The sequence below is a fragment of the Thrips palmi genome, unplaced genomic scaffold (genome assembly GCF_012932325.1).
Source record: "Thrips palmi isolate BJ-2018 unplaced genomic scaffold, TpBJ-2018v1 HiC_scaffold_10, whole genome shotgun sequence".
Taxonomy (NCBI): domain Eukaryota; kingdom Metazoa; phylum Arthropoda; class Insecta; order Thysanoptera; family Thripidae; genus Thrips; species Thrips palmi.
Window position 1 is genome coordinate 18,553,079 of NW_023144621.1, and position 23,798 is coordinate 18,576,876.

Consider the following 23,798-nt stretch of genomic DNA (forward strand, 5'->3'; position numbering starts at 1 on the left):
TTTTATCTGCTTCCTGCGTTCCGCGCGGTCCGCCGGCCGGTGCGGAAAGGCAGGCCAGAGCTGGAGGCTTGCTTTTCCTGCAGCAGTCACTGTGCGCGGATCGCGACGAACACACCCACCACGCCCAGACTGCCGACGGGCTCCCCGGGGACCGCCCAGCACCTCACCGACGATGGGCCAGCTGCTCGCCGCGCGAACCAAGAGCCAGGGCAGCCAGGGCCAGGCTGGCTCCGCGCCTTGCTCCGCGCACTCCGAGGCCATGTCCCATGTCAACAAGGTCAGATTGACAGCGAGGAGTCCAATTTGGACGTCACTGGTCCATTCCGCTCCTGAGACGTTCTCTTTTAGAAACGGAGAAACGGACTCAATCATCCCCTTGGACGCATTGTCTGTTTCTAGAAAAGGGTGAAGACTGGGCGCAGGTCAAGTGAGGACATCCGAAGAAACGTACCCTCTATTGGCGTGTGGCACTGTTCGCCGCTCGACGCTTTCAAGAACAAGGTAAGGTCGAATACGGTCGGTTGGACGTTCTGGAGTAACATCACCAACTGGAGGCTTAGTCGGCAAGAGCGTCACCCACCAATAGAAGGACCTGGGATCGATTCCCAGGCGCTTGTTTTGTCCTTGATTTTCCTTCGTTACCGCTTCCCGTCTGAGTTTAGGCACGCCGCTTGACTGTTGACTCAGTGGGCAAGAGTGCATGATACAAACAAAAAAGAACAAAATGCTATGAGCAGGATCTGGGTTCGAATCCCTTCGAGAACTCTCTAAGCGAGTTGGCAGCTGAGTGGGCTTAGGAGTCACCTGCCATGGGATGGGCTCGGGCGTGTCAAATGGGTGGCCTACCTTGGTGGCGCAACAGCTAGCTTTCCCCTCTAACATGCAAAAAGAGTTCCCACCGTCGGCTCGCCCCCCCCTTACTCCCTGATGGTACCGAAATCTTTTAAAGTTAACTGAGGAAAACGTAATCTTACCGAGGGGTCAAACCCAGGCTCTTAACAGGCTCGATCTATAATGACTCGCGTTGAGCTGGTGTTCATAGATCGACCGTCCGTCCGCCCGCCCGCCCGACCCATTGTGGGATCACCTGTAACTGCACACGCAGAAAATGCTCTCCCTCGCGGCCAAGGTCCCTAACCCACTCGGTGTGTTCCACCCGCATAGGACATCAAGATCCAGGATGTAGATCATTTGTTCGAGGACCTCAAGGACCTGGGTCTTCTACAGTCACCCCACTCCTCTAAGGTGGTGGTCGCCGAAATCATCAACAAGTACACGACGCAGCTGGCGTCCGTGATGGAGGTACTGCGCTCAGGCAGTTGCGACGAGGACCTGCAGCTCAAGGTACGTGCTGGCTGGCGGCCTGGAAGGCCAGGAGGACGCCACGCGACGCCAAGAGTGAGGCTGAAGGGGATGCGTGTGCTTGCAGCTGCTGAACCGCACCAACGACATGCTCCACGAGGCTTGGCTGGTCACAAACCAGAAGAACGCCCTGGGCCAGAAGCTTAGCTGCACGCTGCGTGAGTGCGGCGGCCTGGATCTGCTCATCTCCAAGTGCGAGGACTCGGACTGCGGCCTCCAGTACGCCAGCGCGCTGCTGGTGACGCAGTGCCTGACGAAGGACAACCGCGACTACGTCGCCGACCACGGCCTGGAGAAGGTGGTGAGGCTGGCGTGCCAGTGCGCGCGCCACGAGGACGAGGGGCAGGCGAGCACCGGCGCCAGCATCCTGCAGCAGCTGTTCAAGCTCAGCCCGGACGGGTGCTCCGACGTGGTGCTGCTGGGGGGCCTGGACGCCGTGCTGTTCGCCTGCCGCAAGAACAACGTCGAGACCCTGCGGCACTGCGCGGCGGCGCTCGCCAACCTCGCCCTGTTCGGCGGCGCCGACAACCAGGAGGCCATGATCAAGTGCAAGGTGGTCATTTGGCTGTTCCCACTCGCCTTTCACGTGGACGACGTCGTCAAGTACTACGCGTGCCTCGCCATCGCCGTGCTAGTGGCGAACCCCGAGATCGAGGCGGCCGTGCTGAAGACCGACGTCCTGGCCCTGGTGGAGCGGTTCGTCTCCTCGCACGACCCGCCGCGCTTCTCGCGCTCGAGCCCGGCGTTGTGGCGCGGCCACAGCGCGCCCTGGCTGCAGAAGCTGGTGCCCGTGTTGAGCTCCAAGCGCGAGGAGGCGCGCAGCCTGGCCGCCTTCCACTTCTGCATGGAGGCGGGCATCAAGAAGCAGCAGGGCAACACGGAGATCTTCCGCGAAATCGGCGCCATCGAGCCCCTCAAGAAGTGCGCGTCGTGCCCCAACGCCGTGGCCTCCAAGTGCGCGGCGCAGGCGCTGCGCTTCATCGGGGTGCACCCGCCCCCGAAGCTGAGCCAGCACGTGCCCCTGTGGTCCACGGAGGACGTCCGCGAGTGGGTCAAGCAGATCGACTTCGCCAAGTACGCCGACTGCTTCGTGGAGAGCTGCGTCGACGGTGAGCTCCTGCTGCAGCTCACCGCGGACAACCTTCGCACTGACATCAGGATGTCAAACGGCTTTCTCCGGAAACGGTGAGACTACCTGTGTGAAAATTGGACCGGTACGACCCCCTGCACACCCTGATCACTGTCATTTTGATCCCGTCTGCAGTTTCATGCGAGAGCTGAAGAAACTCAAGATTATGGCTGACTACTCGAGCAGTGACGCCGACAACCTGAGGTCGCTCCTGGCCGCCATCGACCCCGAGTTCGCCGTCTACACCTACGGCCTCCTGAAGGCCGGCGTGGAGCAGGACTCCCTCTGCAGCCTGTCCGACGACAAGCTCCTCGAGTGCGGCGTCCTCAACTCGCTGCACCGGCAGAAGATACTGCGTTGCATTAAGAGTACGACTGTTCCCACACCATTAAAGAAATATCTATGAGTGGACTGCAACATTCACTGCAGATGCACTAAAATGGTCTGAGATTTAAGAGCAGGCCTCTTGAAGCTAATTATCTTTTTTCATTCCTCAGAATGTTGCAATGTCCATCCAAATAAGGTATTTGATGCGTTCATAAGCTACAGACGATCAGGAGGGTCTCATTTAGCCAGGCAAGTCTCTGCTCCACAGTAACAACTTGACTTTTTTTGGAAATGAATATAAATGGACAGTCGGTTTTCTTCCAGTGTCGTCAAAGCTCACTTGGAACAGCGAGGATATAAGGTGTTCCTTGACGTGTCCGCTTTGGGGGTCGGCAGATTCGACAACAATCTGATTCAGAGCATTAAGCAATCTAATAATTTCATTCTCATACTGACCCCAAACGCCCTGGACCGGTGCCTTAACGACCACGAGGGCAAGGACTGGGTCCACAAGGTTAAAAATGGTGGTGGTGGTGGTGATGAATTTTAGGGTTTCTTTGATTCGTCTGTTAATGGCTGAAATATTTATCTGTAGGAAATCTTGGTTGCATTGAAATCATCGCCAAAGTGCAAGATCATCCCAATCACGGAGAAAAATTTTGTATGGCCAGAGTCTCAGTTGCTACCCGAAGACATTCGTGGAATATCCAACTACAACGCAGTCGAGTGAGAATGAGTCTAGTCTTATTTGCTAATTGAAACTGGCTCTGAATAACTAATCCAGCAAATGCTTTTTTAGGTGGGTCCACGACTACCAGGAGGCGTGCATAGAAAAGCTGCAGAGGTTCATGCTGGACGAGTCCGATGTGAGAGCAAGGTGATCTGTCCTTCAGAGGCAATAATGGAAGCAGAATGCATTCTATTCTTTCGCCAATAAATGGCATGTATTTACAAGACATAAATATTTACAGTTTACATATAAATACCACAAAGTAAACGAAGACACAACGTTCTCCCGCTTAAGAATATAGTGACACCAATCTGTGGTGCCCGGTCAAGAAATAAAGGTAGTTATTGGAAAAAATAAAAATTGAACTTCATTCAATAGAGAATTACAATACATGTCCATAAAAAATTATAACAAAATGTTCTATGATCAAGATAAAAGATATACATACTGGCGTCAAAAATAACACTGGCTCTAGTATAACTCCTACAGCAATATGTACTCTTTGTGCAATAAAATCTGAATATTTAAAGTCATTTCACTTTAAGTCATTACTTAATACCACCAACATTAATAAACATACAAATTATGAACAAAAAATTACAAATCTGTAACGCATGGTAAAATTATTTTTGGTAGGCACGAATCCATAAGGCTGCTCATTCAAAGTCAATATATTTTTTTTAAAAAAAGGGCAAACCACGCCAATTTTGTTGCATGAAAACAATTCTCAAAAGTCACAATTTCAACAACCACGCCTTACAACCAAACAAAGCGCCATCATCCATTCAGAATGGCAAGTTAAAAATTGACTAGCTTTCTCTCTCTCAAATTTAAAAACGAACAAAAACGACACGCGGGTTGGACGGAGCCACGGAGCGCTCAGTTGCCGTTGTTGTTGACGGCCACCATGCGCGGCCCGCCGTTCTGGAACATGGCCGCCTTCTCCTTGAAGTCCAGCCGGCGCCGCTCGCGCTCCTCCTCCTCGCGCTGCTTGCGCTCCTTCTCGCGCCGGATCTCGTCCTCGAACTGGGACCCTCGGCGCAGCTGCTCGATCTGAAAAAAACAATAACAACAACATTAGCGCCAAATTGGAGGCGTGACAGGCCACTGCCAGCGGGTGGCTGTGGGCAAGTCTCTCAAGTTCAAACGCGAATCGGCAGAGCACGCGCCTGCAGTGCAGGCAACCCAACCGGCAGAGCACGCGCCTACAGTGTATGCAACCCAACCGGCAGAGCACGTGCCTACAGTGTAGGCAACCCAACCGGCAGTGCACGCGCCTGCAGTGCAGGCAGCCCAACCGGCAGTGCACGCGCCTGCAGTGTAGGCAACCCAACGGGCAGTACGGTCGATAGGGAAGACCACGCGACTCACCTTGGCCTCGAAGAACTCCTTGGCGCCGTACACGCCCACCTCCTCGACGTTGATCTCGGTGAGGACGGCCAGGCGCTTCAGGGACTCCTCGGTCAGCTCGCCGGCGCGCGCCTTCCGGTAGATCATGAGGAACTGCAACCGACAACGCCAGTGAATCCACCGCCAACTGGGCGAACGAGCTGGCCTGGGCTCCGAGCAGCGCGGCGGCAAGGCCTTACCTCTTTGAAGGAAATTTTGCCGTCCTGGTCCTCGTCCACCTCCTGGATCATCTTCTTGAGGCCGAGGTGAGTCTGCGGCGCGCCAAGCCGCTCCATCATCAGCTTCATCTCGAGGAGGTCCAGGTAGCCGTCGCCGCCCAGGTCGAACCTGTAACACGGGGACGGGGATCGGTTAGAGAAAAGGCAAGAACAGACCAATGAACACCTCCGCCGCTGCAATAAACTTTCCGTCCACAAACGCCTCGCGAGCGCCCGCCGCGGGCTGCCGCGGGCCGCCTGTTGTGTTGGGGCCTATCGAGCCATGGAGAAGGAACTGCCGGTCCAGACCGAGACCGGGGTCCAGACAATGAGACAGAGTGACTCCGAGAATGGAGCGACCCGCCGCGGCCTGCCGGCCTGCCTCGCGGACTCGGCGAGCAATGCGGACCGTAGTTACTTCACGCAAACGCCGGCAGGGGGCGTTACGTCAACCAGCCGCTAAGCGCGCAGTGCCGCGCGGTGCCGCCGGCGCAGTCCATTGGGCACTCAGTCGCCTCATTGATCCAGGAGTGGCCAACTTACAGAGAGCCGTCAGGTGCCGTTTGCTCGTCAACGGTAGGCGATACGAGTGACATGCAGAGACTGAATTGTTTGGGGTTTAAATCCTCTAGCCGTTTAATGGGTACTTTGAAAGCTGGAAGTTTTGCGGAGTTGGCAACTCCCTGGTCCAGAACGACCGAGCAACCCGAGGCGTGCGTGCCGCGTGCCCCGACCAACACGTGCACGCGTTCGTGCCCCAAACCACACGCCACACGCATCGCGACCGCTCGCAGACCAAACCGCATTCTGCAGCGTGGCACTCGGCAAGGAAGCGAGGGGGGGAGAGAGAGAGAGAGAAGAGGGGATGGGGCCGGGCGGGGCACGCGAGAGCAACAAGGACAAAGACTGCAGCGGGCGGAAAGCGAGAGTCAACAAGCCTTGATACACCCCAGTCTGGCGAGGCGAGGCGAAGCGGCCGCTGTTGCTGCGGCCCCCAGATCTGCTGAGTGCCCTGAGTGCCCTGTGCGTTTGGCGAGCGCTGCTGCGCTGTGCGCTGTGCGCGGCTTGCAGCGGTTTGCGCCGGCCGGGCCGCGACCTGCCGCACGCCGTAATGCACGCCATCCGCCCCGTTTTGAGCGAAGCCACTCTGGCGGGAGGGGCGGGGGATGGAGGGAGGGAGGACCCCGCGCCGACCAACACCACAACCACATACTTCGGAGACGCAATCAAAAATTGTCTTTGAGGCCACTTGAAGGCATCCAGAGTCCCACAAGGCCCCTTCATGTCCTTCTGGGTTGCCATGGCCAGCACAGCGACGCGCGCTTTCTGCCAGTGGAGCCGCCAAACAGAGGTCCCCGTCCGCGTGCACTCGCCCCCTCTTGAACTTGCGAAGTGGGGCACCGAGTCCCGCCCGGGCCGCCACACACTGCCAAGGACGGCGACCTTCGCAATCACAACACGGCTAATCTAACATAGCCTTAAACAGCGCGAGCCGAGCCGAGCCAAGCAAGCCCAGCGGAGCGGAGCAGCAAAACCAATTAAAAGCCAGCCTACACGCGTGGCGACGCGACGCCCTGCGCGACGCGCGCCTCCAGGCTGCTCCGCTCCGGGCGCCGTCGAGCGCCGTCCTCGGCGGTGGCAAGGGCGAGTCGAAGAAGACCCCGCGTTTAGTGAACATCGGCAGGGCACCGCGTTGGACTGACTCTGTGGCCACCATGCATCCAAAATGAACCCGCTTTTCTCGTAGCCGGCTAGGCCACCGCGGGGCCAGGGGCCACCAGGGGCCACCAGGGGCCACGCAGCGGCTCGCCGACCGCCCACGTGCGAGTTCCAGCCCGCTGCACCCCGGCCGGCCGACCGCGGCCCCACTGCGTGTCGAGTACGCACCCGTCTCCGTCTCTCTTCAACCAACTGGCCGGGCGGGGCCGGGCCGGCAGGGCGAGCGAGAGAGACGGCGCGCTGGCGCGCTGGCCCACCCGGCCCGGTCAGCTCACACTCGCCCGCAAATAACAGGCAACCGTTAGTCACAGGGCTGCCAAGTGGAGCGGTCAGCCCCGGCGAGGCGGGCAAGCCGCTGTGGCGTCCTGGCCGCGTCCTGCGCACGGCGGCGCGCCCCGACCTGGACAACGACGCCAAGGCCAGCAGGGCCGGCAGGGCCAGCGTTGGGTCGACTTTCGGCGGCCGCTGCGCCAGAACGCTTTTGAAAATCGCACGGTCGTTTTAAGACCTCCTCGCATCGGAAAGAGCAATGGCGCCGTCAAGTTGGTCAAAATGTGGTCGGATGTGTAAATATTGTGTTTAAGCCAGCACGGAGGCAGCCTCCATTTCACCGAGACGCCCCGTTGTACAACGCCCGGCCCACGTCCACGACAACGATACTCGACGATACTGCACTGGATTACGGCCTGGCGCTGTCTGCGTGGCTGGGCCCAACCAGGCCAACAGCACCGCCGTCCTGGGACAATCAGGCGGGGAGTAGGAGGAGAAGTGGGAGGGGGCGTCGCTCCGATACGACACCGGTAGTCGAAAGTCGGCAGCGAGAGCCGAGCGGTGCGCGGAATGCATCACAAACGCGGCACGGCGCGGCACCACGACGGTCGCCTACATTGGAAGCCAGGCAGCCGATTTGTCATCCAATCGGTGGCAGAGCAAATCGCAGTCCAGTCAGTCCCAACTCGGCTCTCGGTCTCGGCGGCGTGGGCAGCGAGTGAGTGCCCGCATTCTCGAGGAAGGATTGCAGTGGGACGCGCGGCGCGGCGCCGGGAAGGACCGCGCACCGTGCCAGCCGTACGCACGGCCCCATCGGGCCGAGAAGCGCTTGTTTGGCTGATGAATGTTTCATGGGCCTCTAGGCGCGGCACGGCACTGCACGACGTGCACATGACGCGGTGCCATCGCCGCCGGCAAGGCCGCGCGACGCGGGGCGGGGCCCCGACGGGGACCTGGCGGGGGGCGGGCGGACTTTCGCTGTCATACGGGACACACGTCAACGAGGCATCGGTGCAAAGTGAGCTTGGGCTTCAACGGCAGCTTCATTCAAAACCCAGGCGGCGAGGCGGGGCTTTCTCCCGCGGCCACCGCAGCGCGCTGCAGCGGCGGCGGGGCGCAAGGCGGGGCGCGCCGTTTAGCGGGACATCGCCACATGCTTCCACGTCCACGTCAGTTCGGTCAGTTCCCGCGGGGCTTTACAGTGCAGTGTCTACGACGATAGCGCCGCGGAGGTAGCGGCGGTGCGGTAGCGGCGCCACCGGGGGCGGTCGTCAAGGACATCAGCAGCCCGTGGCGGGGCGGGGCGGGGCGGGGCGGCCCGCTCCACTACGCCTTTGCCTTTGTGTCCCAAGGCGCGGCGCGGTGCGGCCCACCTCACTTGAACGGCCCATGTGACGTCAAGGTCGGCCGCCGAATCACCGGTTCATTCGTTCCAAATGGCAGCCCGGCCGCGGTCGCGCTCATGACTGTCATGACATTCGACCCGCCGGACCTGACCGCCACGCCGCCACGCCCCGCCGCCTCGCTCCGCCTGCATGAAGGTGATCCCAGGCCGTGAAGTACGCGGAATACGACATCGTCGACCGGCAGGCTCGTGGCTCTGTCTCTCTCGCACCCGGGACGCCCAATGAGTGCAAGAGAGACAGAGCAGAGAAGCAGGGGGCCGCCGAAACCTTTCCCTGAGTCGGGCGACGAGTAAAAGCGGACTGCGCCGCCCTGCTGGCTGTTAGCTCATCGCCGCGGAGCGCGGAGCGCGGACACTGGGACTTGGAACTGGAATGCCGCTTCGCTTCGCCTCGCCGCCGTGGCCTATCGGATTGTGTCAGCCCAATCCAGTCAGTCAGTACGCGACAGCGGCAGCCTTTCCCCGGTCACTACACTGGCCGCCCCTTCGGCCCCTTCGCTCTCGTTCTGTCCCTTTCCAATCTCCCGCCCCCCTCTCCGCACTCCGAAGGCTCTGCAGGGGGCGCCGTACGAATCTGCTGCATCTGATACGGGCCGGCGGGGCGGGCGGGGAAGCCGCGTGGTCATGCCGCCGTCAATGGGTCTGCCTCTCTCGCACTCGTGCAACGTCCCGTGCAGGTGCGAGAGAGGCAGCGACAAAGCACTCCGTTCGGAATCAGTCCACTGGCTGCGGCCTGCACTTGGCGCGCCGTTCCGAAACCCGACGCGGGGCGGGGCCGGGCGGCGCAGGGCGGCGCGGCGCGCACCGAGAGTGCAAGTGAGCGGTGTAAAACCCACGCGACGAGAGAAAGGCCCTCGTCCAGCCCAGATGCCTCCATGTAGAGCGCGGGCAAGAGCGCGGGCCGCCCAGGCAGGCGCACACATGGCGGCCAGGCCCATGGCGGCCATGGCGCCCCAGGCAGTGCCTTGCCGGGTGTCGCCACTGATTGGTCCAAACGACATTATGTCACAAATGATCGAGGCAGCTGCGCGGCGTCGCGCCGAGGCGGCAAGCGGCGTCGCGGCGCCCAAAGCGGGAGGCACCGGGAGGCACGCGCCGACACGTTTACAGACGAAATTAGCGGCGGTGGCGGAGGCAGAGACGCATTCCGGCCGGTGCAGCGACGGAGAAAGTGCCAAAGACAAGCCTAGCCCGGCCTGGCCTCCACGACCAGGCCCGGGGCACCCGCGGCCAGTGCAGCTTCATTCCGGCCGCGCCGGGGGCAGCAGGCAGCCGGGCCGCCGCGCGCCGCGCCATGGGGGGCACCCCGCCGGCCACCGGCAGGACTAAGTGCCGGCGGCACAGGCGCAGCGGCAGGCTGGCGGACTTCCGACTCGAAAACCCACAGCCGGGTAATTCTCTTTGCGCGGTGCGGTCCAGCGACCAGACCAACCAGCTTCCGGACTACAGGGCCTCTGTTCCCACAGCACTGTACAGTACCGGCGGCCGCGCCCCGCCGCGCCTAGCCGCGCCGCCGAACCTGCTTCACCACGACGAGGGCGTGGCGGCGCTGGCGTCGTGGACACGCGCTCGTTCGATCACAACAACCTGCAGGGCCGCTTCCGAACAGCGCTCCGCCGCCGTGTCCCTGTCTCCCCAGCGCGCCAGAACGACAGAGCGACGAAAGCACACTGTTCGGAACCAGCCCGCTGCCGCGCACGACGCTCCCACGCCGACCATCAAACAGGCGCGGCAGGTGGACATTATTATTTTCATTTCGAGTTCGGGTGCCTGGCCGGCCTGGCCGTCGTCACCCACGCGGCAGCCAGGCCAGCGACACGTCAGGCCGGTTCCGGGAAGACCACCAGCTTATCGAGTCCTGAGTCTGGCAAGGTGCGTCTGGGGCGCGATAGACGGCTGGCTGCCGCGTCAGCCCCGGGCCCCGGACGCACCTGCACCTCCCCGACGGCCACCGCGCGCCCCGCCCACAGTGCTAATTGGCCCCGTCTCGTGCGGCCCCACGGACCCCGAAAAGACAGGCCGCCTCTGACGTCGACAGGTCGACGGCTGTGTTGGTGGCGGCCGTCGAACCAGCGTCATCTTCAGCGCGCGCCCGGCGGCACGGCGGCACGGCGGCCGGGTCAGGGGCCGGCCGCGTTCCTGACCTGTCTGACCAGCCCGGCCCGGACCAGCCCCACCTGACGCGGCGGACGCGGCGCGTTCGCGTTGCATCACCAAGCCCGCCGGCCCTTCGGCACTGCTCTTAATCATCGCCGGCGAATTTCCAGCCATAAATCCGCAGCCCGACCGCGACTTCTCAATGGAGCGTGTCTCTGCGGTGACGCGGCGCGGCCAGGAAAGCACGCCGCACAGTGCCACACACGCCGGCAGCGCCGCGCCCCGCCGTATCACATTTATTAGCCATTCTCTCCGGCCGGGCCCGCCGTGTCTACGACACCATCGGGGTCCGCCCAGCGCAGCGGCCCAGCGCCTTTCCCTTGCGTATTAAAATAATTCGATACCGCACGCGGCAGTGCAGGGCGCAGCGCAGATCCACCGCTGCAACGCGACGCTCTGTCTCGCTCGCACTCTTGCAGCGTTCCGTAGGGGCGGGAGGGAGACGCAGCGACCAAAGCACCCTCCGGAATCAGACCACTGGCCGCTGCCCGGCTCTCGTCGCCGAGGTGCTGCAGGCCGCCACCGACAGCGAAAGCAGCGCGATGTGTGTTTGTGCGGCGGCGACGCCACGCACCGCGAGCAGGGCAGGGCAGGGCAGGGCAGGGCGAGGTGCAGCGTGGCCTATGCCGTGTGGTGCCGTGGCCCGGGCGGACGATCAGTGAAAGTGGAAGCGCCGCGCCGGGAGCAGGCGAAGCCGAGTGCACCGGGATGCTGCGCCGCGCCGCTCCCACTCATTACACAAACACGTTTCGGACGCCGCGGCGCCGCGGCCCGCCTTGCGTCACAGCCCGCCGCACGCGTCCCCCCCCCCTCTCTTCCTCCTCGAGCGCCATACAGCACGTGTTATATCGCGGCGCGAGCGGGGCGCGGACCTCCCCGGAGCGAAAACACCAAAATACCACTCGCCGCGTCCCGTCTCGTCTCGTCTCCGTGACTCAAGAAAGCCAAGCGATCGCCGAGCTGCGCATGCTGGTGCACCGGGTCATCGCCAGGCCAAACGCCTGCACGCACACACGCACACCTGCACCGCCAGCTGCAGCGGCGCGGCGCAGCTGCACTGGGATTGGCTCACAAACGGCCGCCGTTATTCATTCCACGGAAAGTCTCTCTGTCTCTCCACCGCGGCCCGGTCGCCTCGCCGGTCGGCCATCCGTCTTGCCGACTCGATCGTTTCGGCCGCCGGCGGCAGGAACACGGAGAGCGGAAAACGTCCCGCCGGCTTCGGCAAATCACCGCGGTCAGGTGTGGTGCGCGCTGCGCCGCGCGTCGTGCGAGGGCTCCACGTCGGCGGTGCGGAGCGCGGCGTCGTCGGCGAGGGTCATTTGCGACGCCTTTCGAGCACGGCCCGGCCGCGGCCCGGCCTTTTCAAACGCCGCGAAAGCGGAGCCCCGAGCCCCCTACGCGCCAAAGTGACCGCGGCGGCCGCGCGGCACGTCCTGCACCGGCCTGCACCACGTCATGTAACGCTCGATACAGTACGGGCCACTCGGGCCGGCGCGGGCCGCGGTACGGCGCCGGCCAGGAAGCAAGGAGCAGCGCCTCTGACCCGGCCGCCCGGCCGCCCGGCCACGTGACCTTTTATCCAGCAGCCCGATAAGGAACGACCCCGGCAGCGCTGCAGCGACACTGCAAAAAGACTCCGGTGTGCCAGTGGCGTGGTGCTCCAGGAGGCCGTCATCGCGGCGAATCTGATCGCGACACCACAGGATGTGAGTCACGGCCCGGTCACGCTCCTGGCCGGGGCTGCCGGCGGGGTCGGCGGGGACCTAGGCTAGGGCCTGGCGGCCGGGGCCGAGGACTCGCAGCGTCCTGGGGACCAAGCGCAGCACGGTGGTTTCCCAACAACCATTACTAATGTAATGGCCGGAGCTTCGCGGGGCGGCGGGCCAAAGAAACACAGCCCTCGTTTGCAGCGGGCCTGAGCGGGCCTGGGCGGGCCGCACCTCGCCGCGCCGCTTCATGAGGCCCCTCCGCAAGGTGCAGCCCGGCCGAGCGCCGACCTTCGCAGCCAATTGCTACTCGTGACCTGCGATTGGCCGGGCAGACACGCCGCGCGCCGCCAGCGATGACGAGGGAGGACTCGGAGAAGAAGAGTACACTGGTCGGCTGTTCGATTACTGCGATCATGGAGAATACTACTATCACAGCCTCGCGAAATGCCACCACAGACTCGCAAAATAGCATCGCAGACCCGGAAAATGAGCCAAATTTAACCGTCTGGTGAAGTCAGAACGTTAATGAAAGCAACTTTCGTGATTAGTACCAGGATTGGTGGTGATCCCGTTGGCACGTGGAACGCCGCCACGAGTGCGAGAGAGATTCCCTCCGCTCGGAATCAGTCTGCTGGCGCTCCGCCCGCGGCCGCGGCAAAGCCTTTGCCTTTTCCGCCCACAAAAACATCACCGCTTCCCGCGGAAAAAGAAGCCAAACAGTAGGAGGCTCCCGGGGACGCGGCGACGCGGCGGTGGGGCCAGGCGACGACGACGACCTCGCGGGCCGCGGGCTGGCGGCATTGCTTCACGCGAGCAGCGGGCACGGCACTGGGCACGGCGACAGGCCGCACGCCGCACGCCGCTCGTCGTCCGGACGTTCTTTCCCGCGGCTCGCTGGCCCAAAACAGAATCCGGTCACGTCAGCAGTCGCGTGGCGTGAGGCGCGGGCCACGCGTCGGCCGGCGCCACGGCCAGCGAGGCCGGCCACGCGGCCACACCTCGGCGCTGCGGTGCTGCAGCAAGTCATCCCACCACACTATCGAACCGCGGGCCGCGGGGCCGAGAGGCTCCGCTGCTCCGCTCCACCACACTGCACTCGGCTCGATAAGATGGCCAGGAAGTGGGCCACTGCGACACCGCGGACACCGCCACCGCGGCCTGGTCATCGAACCGGCGCGGTGCAGGTGAAGTCAAGTGCCGCCACACCGCGTCCCCGTCGCACTCGGGGCGTCCCGCGGGGGTGCGAGAGAGACAGAGCGACTCTTCGGAATGGCTCGGCAGATCCCTTTCACGACGCCACCCTGGCCAAGGCGAGCCAAGGGCGTTATGCCACCGCAGCGGCACGCCAGCACAGCGTCATGACGGCACCCAAGAACGCCACGCTTCGCTTTCTGGCCCTGTGGCCGCCCCGCAGCTGCTGCCTTGGCTGTGCCTTGGCGGGCCGCTCCAGCCGGCGTGTGTGCAAAACGGCGGCCCGACACGCGCTGCGCGTGTAGCGCGTGTAGCAGGCGGCAGGGCGCCGGACGACGCCGGAGAAAGCCAAGCAGTGCATACTGTTTGTGGCGCGATGCCCCTGAACGCGCACCGGGCCGCGCGCCGGGCAAAACGCCGCCTTCAAACGGCGCGCCACTCTGTCTGGGAGGCGCCGGCCGTGTCGACGCCCGTGGTTGCCAGTGGTGCAGTTCCACTCCACTGGACACGCCGCGTCGCCCAGAGCGCGGGGATGCCACGGCGCCCCGCCCCGGCCCGCCAATCGATCACGCTAACCCGGTCACGTGCATCCCGTCCGCGAAGAAGCCGACGGCCCTCGAAACAATCCGCCCACTGAACGGCGCGCTCTAGACAACGTGCAGTGCGCCGCGCTGCAGCCTGCAGCGTCGTGCTGCGACGCAGCGACGCGGCCAAACGATGTTGCCTCACCCAGGACCAGGCCTGGCCTCTGCGGTGCGGTACCGAGGCCCGCCCGAGCCCGCCCGGGGGGCACACGGCCTGCACGCGGCACGCGGCCCGTTCAGCCAGGCAGTCAGGTGTGGCGGCACCGCCTGCACCGGCGGGGCGGGGCGCGGGGCGGCCCTGCACGCCCCACACAAGGCGCGGCGCGTTGCCACACCGCGGACTAGCCCAATCCGTGGGCCCTAAGCGGGCAAAATAGTTTACAAAGCCCCACGAAGCCACACCCGCCGTGTCGCAACGCGGCCAGCCTTCGCCTTGTTTTCGGTCGGATGCGAAGACACGGCGGTGTCGCCGCCCCGCGCCGCGCGGACAGGAGTCGCCGATGCAGCGCGCATCGAGGGCACCGCCGCCGCGCCGCCGTAGACACCGTCATCGCCGTCGTCTCGTCAAGCCGCGTCAAGCCGCGTCAAGCCGCGTCAAGCAGCCCATCCGAGGGCGTCGTAAAAAGCAACAGCCCATTATCCGGCGCGCATTCCTCCGACGCGTCGACAGCGAGGATTTCCATAACGCCGGCCCCGGCGGCCCCGGCAACACGACGCGCTGCCGGACAGCAGAGGTCACCGCCGGCCCAAAGAGTAAAAACGGATTTGCGCGCCGAGACCGGTTGCCCGTTGCGTTGCGCGCACGGCCGCCGCCTCGGACGCCGCGCCGTCTGCGGACCGATTCCGAAGACGGTGTCACGTCGCTCTGTCTCTCTCTCGCGCGCGCTCGCGCCCCTCCCGGACGCTGCATGAGTGCGAGAGAGACACGAGGCCTCCAGACGGCCGGCCGGCCCACCCGGCCGCCATCAACTAGCCACTTGATGCAGCCGTCCACCGCGAGCCGGCAGCCGGCTCAGCGCCCCGAACGCCAAGCCAAAAGGACGGGCGGCCGCGTACGCGGGAATCGAACCCGGGCCAGCTTCCGCGCCATCCGCGTGGGAGCGACGGAGAGGGGAGTCCCAGAGCGAGCGAGAGGGAAACCACACATAACCCAAGCGAGGCGGCGTGACAGGCAAGCTCAGGACGCGAAGCAAGAGCGAAGCGCGAAACGGATGGCAAAAAGGCACATCGTAAAGCAGCAGCCTCATTCCGAACACGGCTTCGCCGCTCTGCCTCTCTCGCACCCTCAGCAACGCCACACGAGTGCGAGAGAGACAGAGCGATGAGCTGTTCGGAATCAGTCTGCAGCCACTCTCTGCTGGCGAGGCGGTGCCGCGGCCTGGGCCAGGGCGTGCACGGAGTGCACTGGGAGAAATTAAGCAGCCCAGGGAGGGCGGTCGGCGAACCGCCTCCCGGACGCCGGCAAGCACGGCGAGCACGGCGAGCACGGCGAACCGACGAGCGCCGGGTGGCGGTGGAGGCGCCCGCCGAGGGAAGACTAGGCCGGCCTGCACGGCGCAAGAGCGTGGCGGGTCGGCCCACCCCGCGCTTCGCAGGCGCTAACGAGATCAGTAGTTCAACAACGCCGCGGGTTTCCACCAGTGTGCGGGTCAAAAGTCCAAAAGCCGACTTGGCGGCTTAGTGTGCCGCCTAACCAGCCCGGTCCAGTGACCCGACACACTCACCTGCAGACAAACGAGCGCCCGCGTCCGTTAGCAGGACGTCGTCACCGCCGGGCACGGCAGGGCCTACCGGAGGACGCAGGACCGTAGGGGACCCGTAGGGGACCCGTATGGAAAGAGAAAGGGAGTAAGTGAGTCACTCGCGGGGCGGGGCGGGGCGGGCCCAGTGCGGCCAACAACCGCGCGGCCCAAAACAAAGGCGAAAAAACGGGGCGGCTGACCCCGCCGTGGGCCGTGCGGGCCGTGGGCCACATTCCTGAGCCTTAAGCCCGTCCTGCAGCCAGGCAGTGCAGCGCCAATGCAACGCCCTGCAAAGCCGTGCAAGGCGTGCGAGAAGCCACGCAGCGCCACGGAGGGCCGAGAGGGCGGGCCCTTCATCACATCACGACCCACTTCGCGCGGGAAATCCCCCAAGGGAAGCCCCACCGGCCCCACCTACCCCACCCCCTGCTCGGCCGCTCGGCTATACAATGCGGTTTTCCACCCGATCTCTGTAATCCCATTCCGAGACCAGCCCCAATCCCGCCGTCGCCGAGCCGTGGCACGCGACAGCGCCGTCCTGGGTTCGAAACCCGGCAGAGGATGTTTTCCTTCGCGCACCGCAACGCGCACACTCACACACACGCGGCGCAACTCAATTGCCTTTATCGCGAAGGCGCGGATCGTGTCCGAGAAGTGCCTGAGCGATGAGTCAGGGTCGGGGCGCGCTCACACGTACACACGCACAGGCACGCGGTGCCCCCGGAAGCCGGGGCGCGCACGGCATGCACCGGATGCGTCTCGCCCGGTCTCGCCGCTACAGCTGCTGCGGAGTGCAGCGTGCCGAGGTTCGTTCCCCCAAAGATATCGTAAAAGCGCGCGCGGCCAAGCGCGGCGCGGCGAGGCGAAGCCAGGCAAAGCGCGGCCAAAGCCAAGCGGCCGCTTCCAAGAGCGCCTTGTTTGTTGTGTTGCTGGCTGGCTCGCGCGAAAGGCAGCCACGGCATCGCGTCGGCCGCATCGGCGAAGATGCGAAGTAAAGGCGCCGCGTGTTTTCAGAACGGGCAGCCGAGGCAGCGCGGCGGTGCATGGCGAAGCACGGCAAGGCAAGCGGCGGCCTTTACCGGCCTTCGGCGGCCCAGTTCCGCCGGCCCCGCCCAAAGGACGCACAGTGGTGCACCACCCCTCCCTCTCTCTCGCACTCACGGGGCGTCCCGGCCGCTAATGCGATTCAGAGGCCGGCACGCCGGCGACGCGGGCCTGCCTCGTCGACGGGCAGAGGGCAGGCACACTGCTCGCGTGAACGAGAAGAGATGCGGTCGCTTTCCGGAGCGCTGCCCGCGGGTGCAGTCGGGTGCAGTCAGGTGCGGCGGGGGACGCATGGCGGCACATGCAAACCGATCCGGGGGGGGGGGGGGGCGAAAGGGCGAAAGCGAAAGGCCAGGCCGAGGGTGCCCTTTGCGGCGGTCCGGCCCAGCGTTATCCAGCGCCTTGCGCAAAAACGGAGCCAGCAGACGAGCCTCGCCGCCCACAACGCCCCCCGCCGCGTGGACACTCGGTAGTCCACCGCACTGCAATATTCCGCCGCAGCCGCGGAGAAAGCTCGCAAGCGCGCAAGGGAGGAATGTCATCTTTTTTCTACGCACGGGGCGTCTGGCCGTCAGTCCGCCCGCGGGCCGGCCGCGCCGGGCCCTCCAGCCTTCGTGGAAGCGGCCCGCGGGCTGGGGCCGCCGGGGCAGTCCGCGCGGCGTGGGCGGGGCGGCGGCAGTTCGGCCGGCCGGCAGGTGGCGAGCGCCAGCTAGCGCCAGCCAGTGTACCAGCACACTCGCGTCCACTCAGCGACAAAGATAGCGCCGGCCTCTTTCTTACTCTAATCGGCGGCCAGGCCAGTCCAGAAAAGCCCCCGGCAGCCGGCATTGCCGGCAACGCAAACACGCACAGCCGCGCACAGCACAGCACGGCGCGCGCTGCAAGCACACATGTTCAGTGTAGGGAGACCGATAGGGCCGCGCCGCCGCGCCACTGCAACTCTGTATGGAAACGGGGCAGGCCGATAGCGCTGGGCGGCGCGCGCAGCGGTTAGACTGGCGAATCGACGTATCAAATCTCCGCCATTCAACGCGTGGGCGCGCGCGAGGCTGCGGCCGGGCCGCGGTTCGAGTCCCCGTCGGCGCGAAGCGCGAAGCAGCGCCGAGCACGCCATGGAGTGCGTACTCGATCGCGCGATCACCCGCTTGGAAATCGAAACCACTTTGGGCCGCGGGAAGGGGGCGGGCGGTATTGATCAGTGTCTGAGTGGCGTGGTGACCTTCACCCAGCGGCACAGCGCGCCGCCAGCCGCCACCTGCCCAGCCTCTGCCTCGGCGCCCAGGACCTCCAGGACCACGGCCTGCATGTCTCTCTCTGGGGCTCGAGGTAATGGGGCAGCCGAGACGAGCGGCGCAAGGCAAGGCGGGGTTATTGTTTGACGAGATTTGGACGCCACGACCGCCCAAGGGTACGACGTTGGAACATCATCGATCGAGGGGGGGGGGGGGGAGTCCAGGGACAAGCGGTCTCTCTCTCGCACCCCTGGGCCGCCCCGCAGCGCGACAGAGACAGCGCAACCAAGGACTGCCCTGCAGAAACGCGCGACTCACTCCCAAACTGCTTATCAATTCAGCCGAAAGAAGCGAAAGCGAATCGAGAACAAACGCGCAGATAAGACAAGTTGCACCTTCGGCGGAGCGCGCGTCATCGCGTCGCGTAGCGCCCGCCGCGCCTGTCGCGCGAAGGGGGCCTAGGCTGTTAGGGAAATCCTGTGTCGGGCTCCTTTTCTCGGGACGGAAGATGATTTGGGCGGGACTTCCGGGCGACGCGTGCAATCAGATTAGACAAGAAGCACACAGCGCCTCGCGCACGCCGCGTGGCCAGGACGGCGAGGACGCGCCACGACACGGCCGCCAACAAGCCCGGCACGGCACGGCACGGCCCGGCTCGGCCCGGCACGCTAACCGCCGCCGCGCCGTTCGCACTGCTCTAGGCTCCGGGGAAAGGACGCGCCGCGGCCGCACTCCAAACATCGCTCCGTCTCTCTCGCGCCCCCGCCGACGGCGCCGACGGCCAGCGAGTGCGAGAGAGACGCGGCATGTTTCGCAGCCAGCCCGACGTAATTACTCCAGACTGGCGGGCGCGGAATCATTTTCACACGCCGCGGTCGCGCTGCCGGCTGCCTTGGCCGCCTCGGCTGCTTACCGACGGAAGTCAGTCAGTCAGCCTCGGACGGAAAATGGAAAATCGAGCGAGCGGAGAGACGCGCGGGAATCCGACCGATTCTTCTCACCGATCTCCATTTCATTTGGCGAGGCGCGAGGCGCAGCCAAGGCGCGGGAAGACCGCGAGGCAGTTTCATTATGGCGAATCGATACCCGTCAAGGAGTGTCGGCGCGCCGCGGCGGGGCGGGGCGGGGCGGGGGCGGGGGCGTGAGACCGCGCGATAAGCATCGCGACGACACGAGGGCGCGCCCCGCGCGACACCGCACCCAGCGCTCTGTCTCTCTCGCACCGTCACGGCACGCCCCATGAGTGCGAGAGAGAGAGAGAGAGAGAGCGACGGCGCTGTTCGGAACCAAGCCTGCAGGATTGGCTTTCCCAGTCAGTCCGTACGCGCAGATCCGATTGCGTGCACTGAGCTGAGCAGTGTGTGTCACCGATGGCGGGGCGGGGCGGGGCGGGGCGGGGCGGGGCGGGGCGCGCAGCCTGGCGGCGGGCACAGCTACTTAACAACACTGTCACACCATGCGGGCCGATTCAGGGTGGACTCCAGCAGAGCCGCGCCTCAAGTGGGTCGGCAATGAATGAAAACAAAAACCGAGGCGCGGCGTGGCGTGGCGTCCGCGAATCAGACTTGCACAATCCCCCCCGCGCGCACACACTCTCACACAAACACACACACAGGCCCTCCGTCGTGACTCAGACATCGGTACAACACCACCACGGCGTGGTTCGCGTGCATTTCGTTTTCATTTTGACAGGAGACCGCGCGCGGCTCACGGCAATGAAGGTGCGTCGAGGAGGCAAGGGGGAGGGGGAATCTGGCCCGCTGCTGGCGCGGCACGTCCACGCATAATGCACCGCGACCCGCGCGGCCTGCTTGGCCTGCTCTAGGTTTGGGGCACGGGGCCACGCGGGCCGCGCCTACCTGTCCCTGCACAAGACCAGACCACATTCGGCCCGTGTGCGCAACTCCGAACCGGAGCAAGCAGTGTCGTGTACGTGCGGCGCGAGGAGCGCTTCGCTTTCCAGGTGAAAGATCACGTTACTCATCAGGACACCCTAGCCCGCGGAAGTCACCCCGAGCCCTTCCCGACAGCTTTCTACGCCTTGTCTTCCGACACCGCGAGCTGCTGCGAGCGGAGGCGGGGGGACGGAAAAGTGGCGGCCGTCGGCGGGACTCGAACCCGCGCCACGCGCCGCGCGTCACAGAGCAGCCCTAACCTCAACAAGGGATGTGGCGCTGCGCCGCGCTGTGCCGCCATCGACCGGACCCCTCCCACCGGCCGGCGGGGAGCAGCTTCTGGGGGTGTGGTCCGGGGGCTGGGCTGGGGGGGCCAAGGAGACAAGGTTACAGGGGTGACTAGCGACCCTGCCCGCCAGTCGAAAACTAGACGTGTCTCTCACGCGCCTCGTCGGGAAAGAGACTTTGTTTCCCAGCAGTTTGCGGCAGTTTGGCGTGGCTTCCCACTCACGCTTACTTTGTAGAATCAAACGTCCAGCGTCGTTCGGACGACAAATTTACTGCGCAGTCGGCGTCACGCGCCAACAAGCAAAGCCACTCCGCGACAGGAGGATTCCGGCCGCTTCTTTCTTGTTTTACTCCATCCTTTTGCCAGCGCCAATATCCTTTACCCAACGCTTTCCGTTTTTGCTGCCCCTTCATATTACGACCGTCTGTGACGCGTGCAATTCCAATTTACATACAGGGGTCATCGCGCTGCCCGTCGCCGCACTGCGCCGCACGCCAGCAGCGCCATTCTGGCCGGAGACTCTGCTCGGCGCTCCGTCTCTCTCGCACCCCTTGGGGAAGCCCCATGAGCGCGACGGAGACAGCACGACAAAACATCTGCCGCCGACGAGGAATTCAATCGTGCCAACATGGCGCGCCAATTACACACACGCACACACACAGCATCCTCGCCCATTTACTCTAATACGGACTTCCCCTCGTCATTTTTTCGCCGCTCCCATTTTGTTGTTTTTAGTGCGTCGCGGCGCTGGGGCGCACTGGATTACGTGCGACCGTCGACACTGCCGCTAACCACTAGCCTGCGTCGCGACGCCGACCCGACCGTCCGTCCGCCCTGACACGACAGACGACAGACACGCGACGCGTATTACGGCAGCGACGCAGCGACATGACTCTGGTCCTGGCTGCGCGTTGCGCCGTGCCGCCGTGCCGCCGTGCCACCCCTCGGCCCCACCGCGACGATGCCTGTTGCGGAGGCTCCAGAGCAAAGTCGACGCCATCCACCCCCAGCAAAATGAGCGCGAAAAAAACTTGTACGACGAGAGAATTTGTTTTCAAGTTTGGAGTACAAAAATAGATGTTCCTGCGAGTATGGCGATGCAGCACAAGGAGGCCTTGTCCGCCTCCACGGCGACGCTGTTGACAGGTCAGGTCAACCCTCGCGTCCGTCACCCCGACGGCGGCACGGCTGGCACGGCGATGACAGCGCTGTCAAACTGTCAACACGCACACAATGGCCGCCACTGTACTCACTTCTTGAACGTCGTCTCGAACTGGCGCAGCTCCTGCCGGGAGAACTCGGCGAACACGTTCACTTTGAGCTTGGGCTTGACCTCCTTGCCCTCCTCCAGGGCGTCGTTGATGGACTGCCGCCGCTGCAGCACGTTGCTCAGTTCCTGGTCCGCCATGGCGGTCTTCGTGTGTTCGTCCTGCTCGACGCCCTTGTCAGTGTGTGCCGCGCAACGCGGCGTGTGTGAGCGGGTCGGCGAGAGGGCCGCGAAGAGAGAGAGGGAGTACCGGCACGGACGGGCTACGCGGGAGCACTGACGGGCCGAGCCGAGCCGAGCCGAACGCCGCCCAGCCCGCGCCGCTAGCAGCTAGCAGACGACAGCCGGGCTGTGACGTCATGCTGGAGGACGCGCGCTGTGCCGACCGCTGTGCGGCCCGACCGCGCCGCCTCGCCGCCACGCGCGCCAACCGCGCGAACGCCAAACCGAGCTGCTGCATGTTGGTGTGCAAACATTGTGTGTGTGCGTAGCGCTGCGGACTGATTCCGAGGAGTCGTTTCGTCGCTCTGTCTCCGTCGCACTCACGCGGCGTCCCGTCAGGGTGCGAGAGAGACGGTGTTGATCGGCGTCGCTCGGCTGGGGTTCGCGCGCACGCGCAGTGGCACAGCGCAGCGCTATGAATGGGTTTCTCCTTTTCGCACTTGCCTTCGCTTCCCGCCGGAAGGCGACCCAGGGCGAGGCATCGCAGCGCCAGCGCAGCGCCCCCTGTGAACACTGCCGCCAAACTCTCGCAACACGCGACGCTCCGCGAAGCGCCATTTTATTGACATGCAGCGGTTTCGCTGGTGGTTCCGATAATAGAATCGTAAAAGATACCAGCATGCTCGCCTTTATCGACGTGGCCTCATCGTGTCTTCGCGCTTCGCGAACGAAGCACGGCGAGGCGCGGGCGGGTAGGCAACCCATCCGACACCACCGCGGCGGTGGTCATAATCCTGCGTCCGCTGTATTCGTAAACGTTCTAAATTCGGCGCGTTCGATGGTGTGCGAGGAGATTGGGGGGGGGGGGCACGCGTGCCGCAGCGCGGACCTCCACTGAACCCCTTCTATTTCCAGCAGGGCGTGCTCTCGTCGCTGTGTGCCCCTCATTCTCGCACTCACAGGGTTTCATTAGGGGTGCGAGAGTGACGGAGAGTGGCGTTCGGAATCAGCCTTCGGGCGAGGCGGATCGTCGGGGATCGTCCCCAACCCGCACGCGGGTGTAAGCAGGTGTCCTGCGGTCGTGTTTCGCCGTCCTGTCTCTGTCACATCCCCACGCCACGCCTCACGAGTGCGAGGGAGACAGGGCGAGTCTGCAGCACGGCGAGAAAGCACGATGCACGGCGCGCAGCGTGACGGTGTACTACCAGTGTACACGGCGGGAGGGCGGCGTGTGTGTCATCCATCGTATGACGCGGCGACGCGGCCGCCGAGTCTAGTCTGCCTAGTCCGCTCGCGGAAAGGGAAGGGAAGGGAAGGCCCGAGCTGCGCGTCAACGCGTGTCGCTGCGAACCCAGCAGACTCATTCCGAGAGTCGTTTTCGTCGCTGTCTCTCTTGCACTCATGGGGCGTGTCATATGTGTGCGAGAGAGACAGAGCGACGAAAACGACTTTCGGAATGAGTCTGCGGAGCAAAACAAGAACAAGCTTCCACCTCGTCATCCGGCGCGGATGTACGCGGTGGCCCGAGAGAAAGGGGAGGGGGCAGTGGCGACCGAGGACAGACCGCGACAGCGCGCGCTATCGCGATGCGAATATTAATGTATGACTCACCCCCGTCCCCTGCGCCGCCCCTGCGCCGCCCCTGCGCCGCCCCGGCCGGACGTCCAATCCAGTTCTGCACGCGAACGGGGTCGCTACCCGCGCCGCGCGCCGCCACCCCCGCGCACTCACCCCTCCGACACCTCCACCAGCGCGGCTCGCGGGGCTTTGGCTTTGGCTCATTAGTAGTGACGTGGCGCTCCGAGTGTGCGTCATACGCCGGTACACTGTTCGCGCGCTTTGTCTCACCGCCAAGCCCCACTTCCTATCCCATCGCTTCGGCTGCATCTGGGAATGGCGCGGCCAGCGGGGCCAGCCTCCATAGACTGATTCCGCCCGCACAGTGTTCCGCAGTGCTCCGTCGCTCTGTCTCTC

At 64.3% G+C, this 23,798-nt stretch overlaps 2 protein-coding genes across 2 annotated transcripts; one reads left to right on the forward strand and one right to left on the reverse strand.

Annotated features, from left to right (window-relative positions):
• The first annotated feature begins 97 nt into the window (after positions 1-97).
• LOC117653350 (sterile alpha and TIR motif-containing protein 1-like) lies at positions 98-4,081 on the forward strand. Its single transcript, XM_034398982.1, has 9 exons — positions 98-277; positions 400-501; positions 1,165-1,344; positions 1,430-2,547; positions 2,627-2,859; positions 2,989-3,067; positions 3,143-3,332; positions 3,414-3,544; positions 3,618-4,081. The coding sequence occupies exons 1-9, from the start codon at positions 173-175 to the stop codon at positions 3,697-3,699; spliced, it is 2,220 nt and encodes a 739-aa protein (XP_034254873.1). The 5' UTR covers positions 98-172; the 3' UTR covers positions 3,700-4,081.
• On the reverse strand, positions 3,736-21,956 carry LOC117653359 (EF-hand domain-containing protein D2 homolog). The gene is made up of 4 exons (XM_034398993.1): positions 21,649-21,956; positions 5,138-5,285; positions 4,920-5,051; positions 3,736-4,601 (listed from the first exon to the last, which is right to left on the reverse strand). The coding sequence occupies exons 1-4, from the start codon at positions 21,801-21,803 to the stop codon at positions 4,428-4,430; spliced, it is 609 nt and encodes a 202-aa protein (XP_034254884.1). The 5' UTR covers positions 21,804-21,956; the 3' UTR covers positions 3,736-4,427.
• Positions 21,957-23,798: the final 1,842 nt, after the last annotated feature.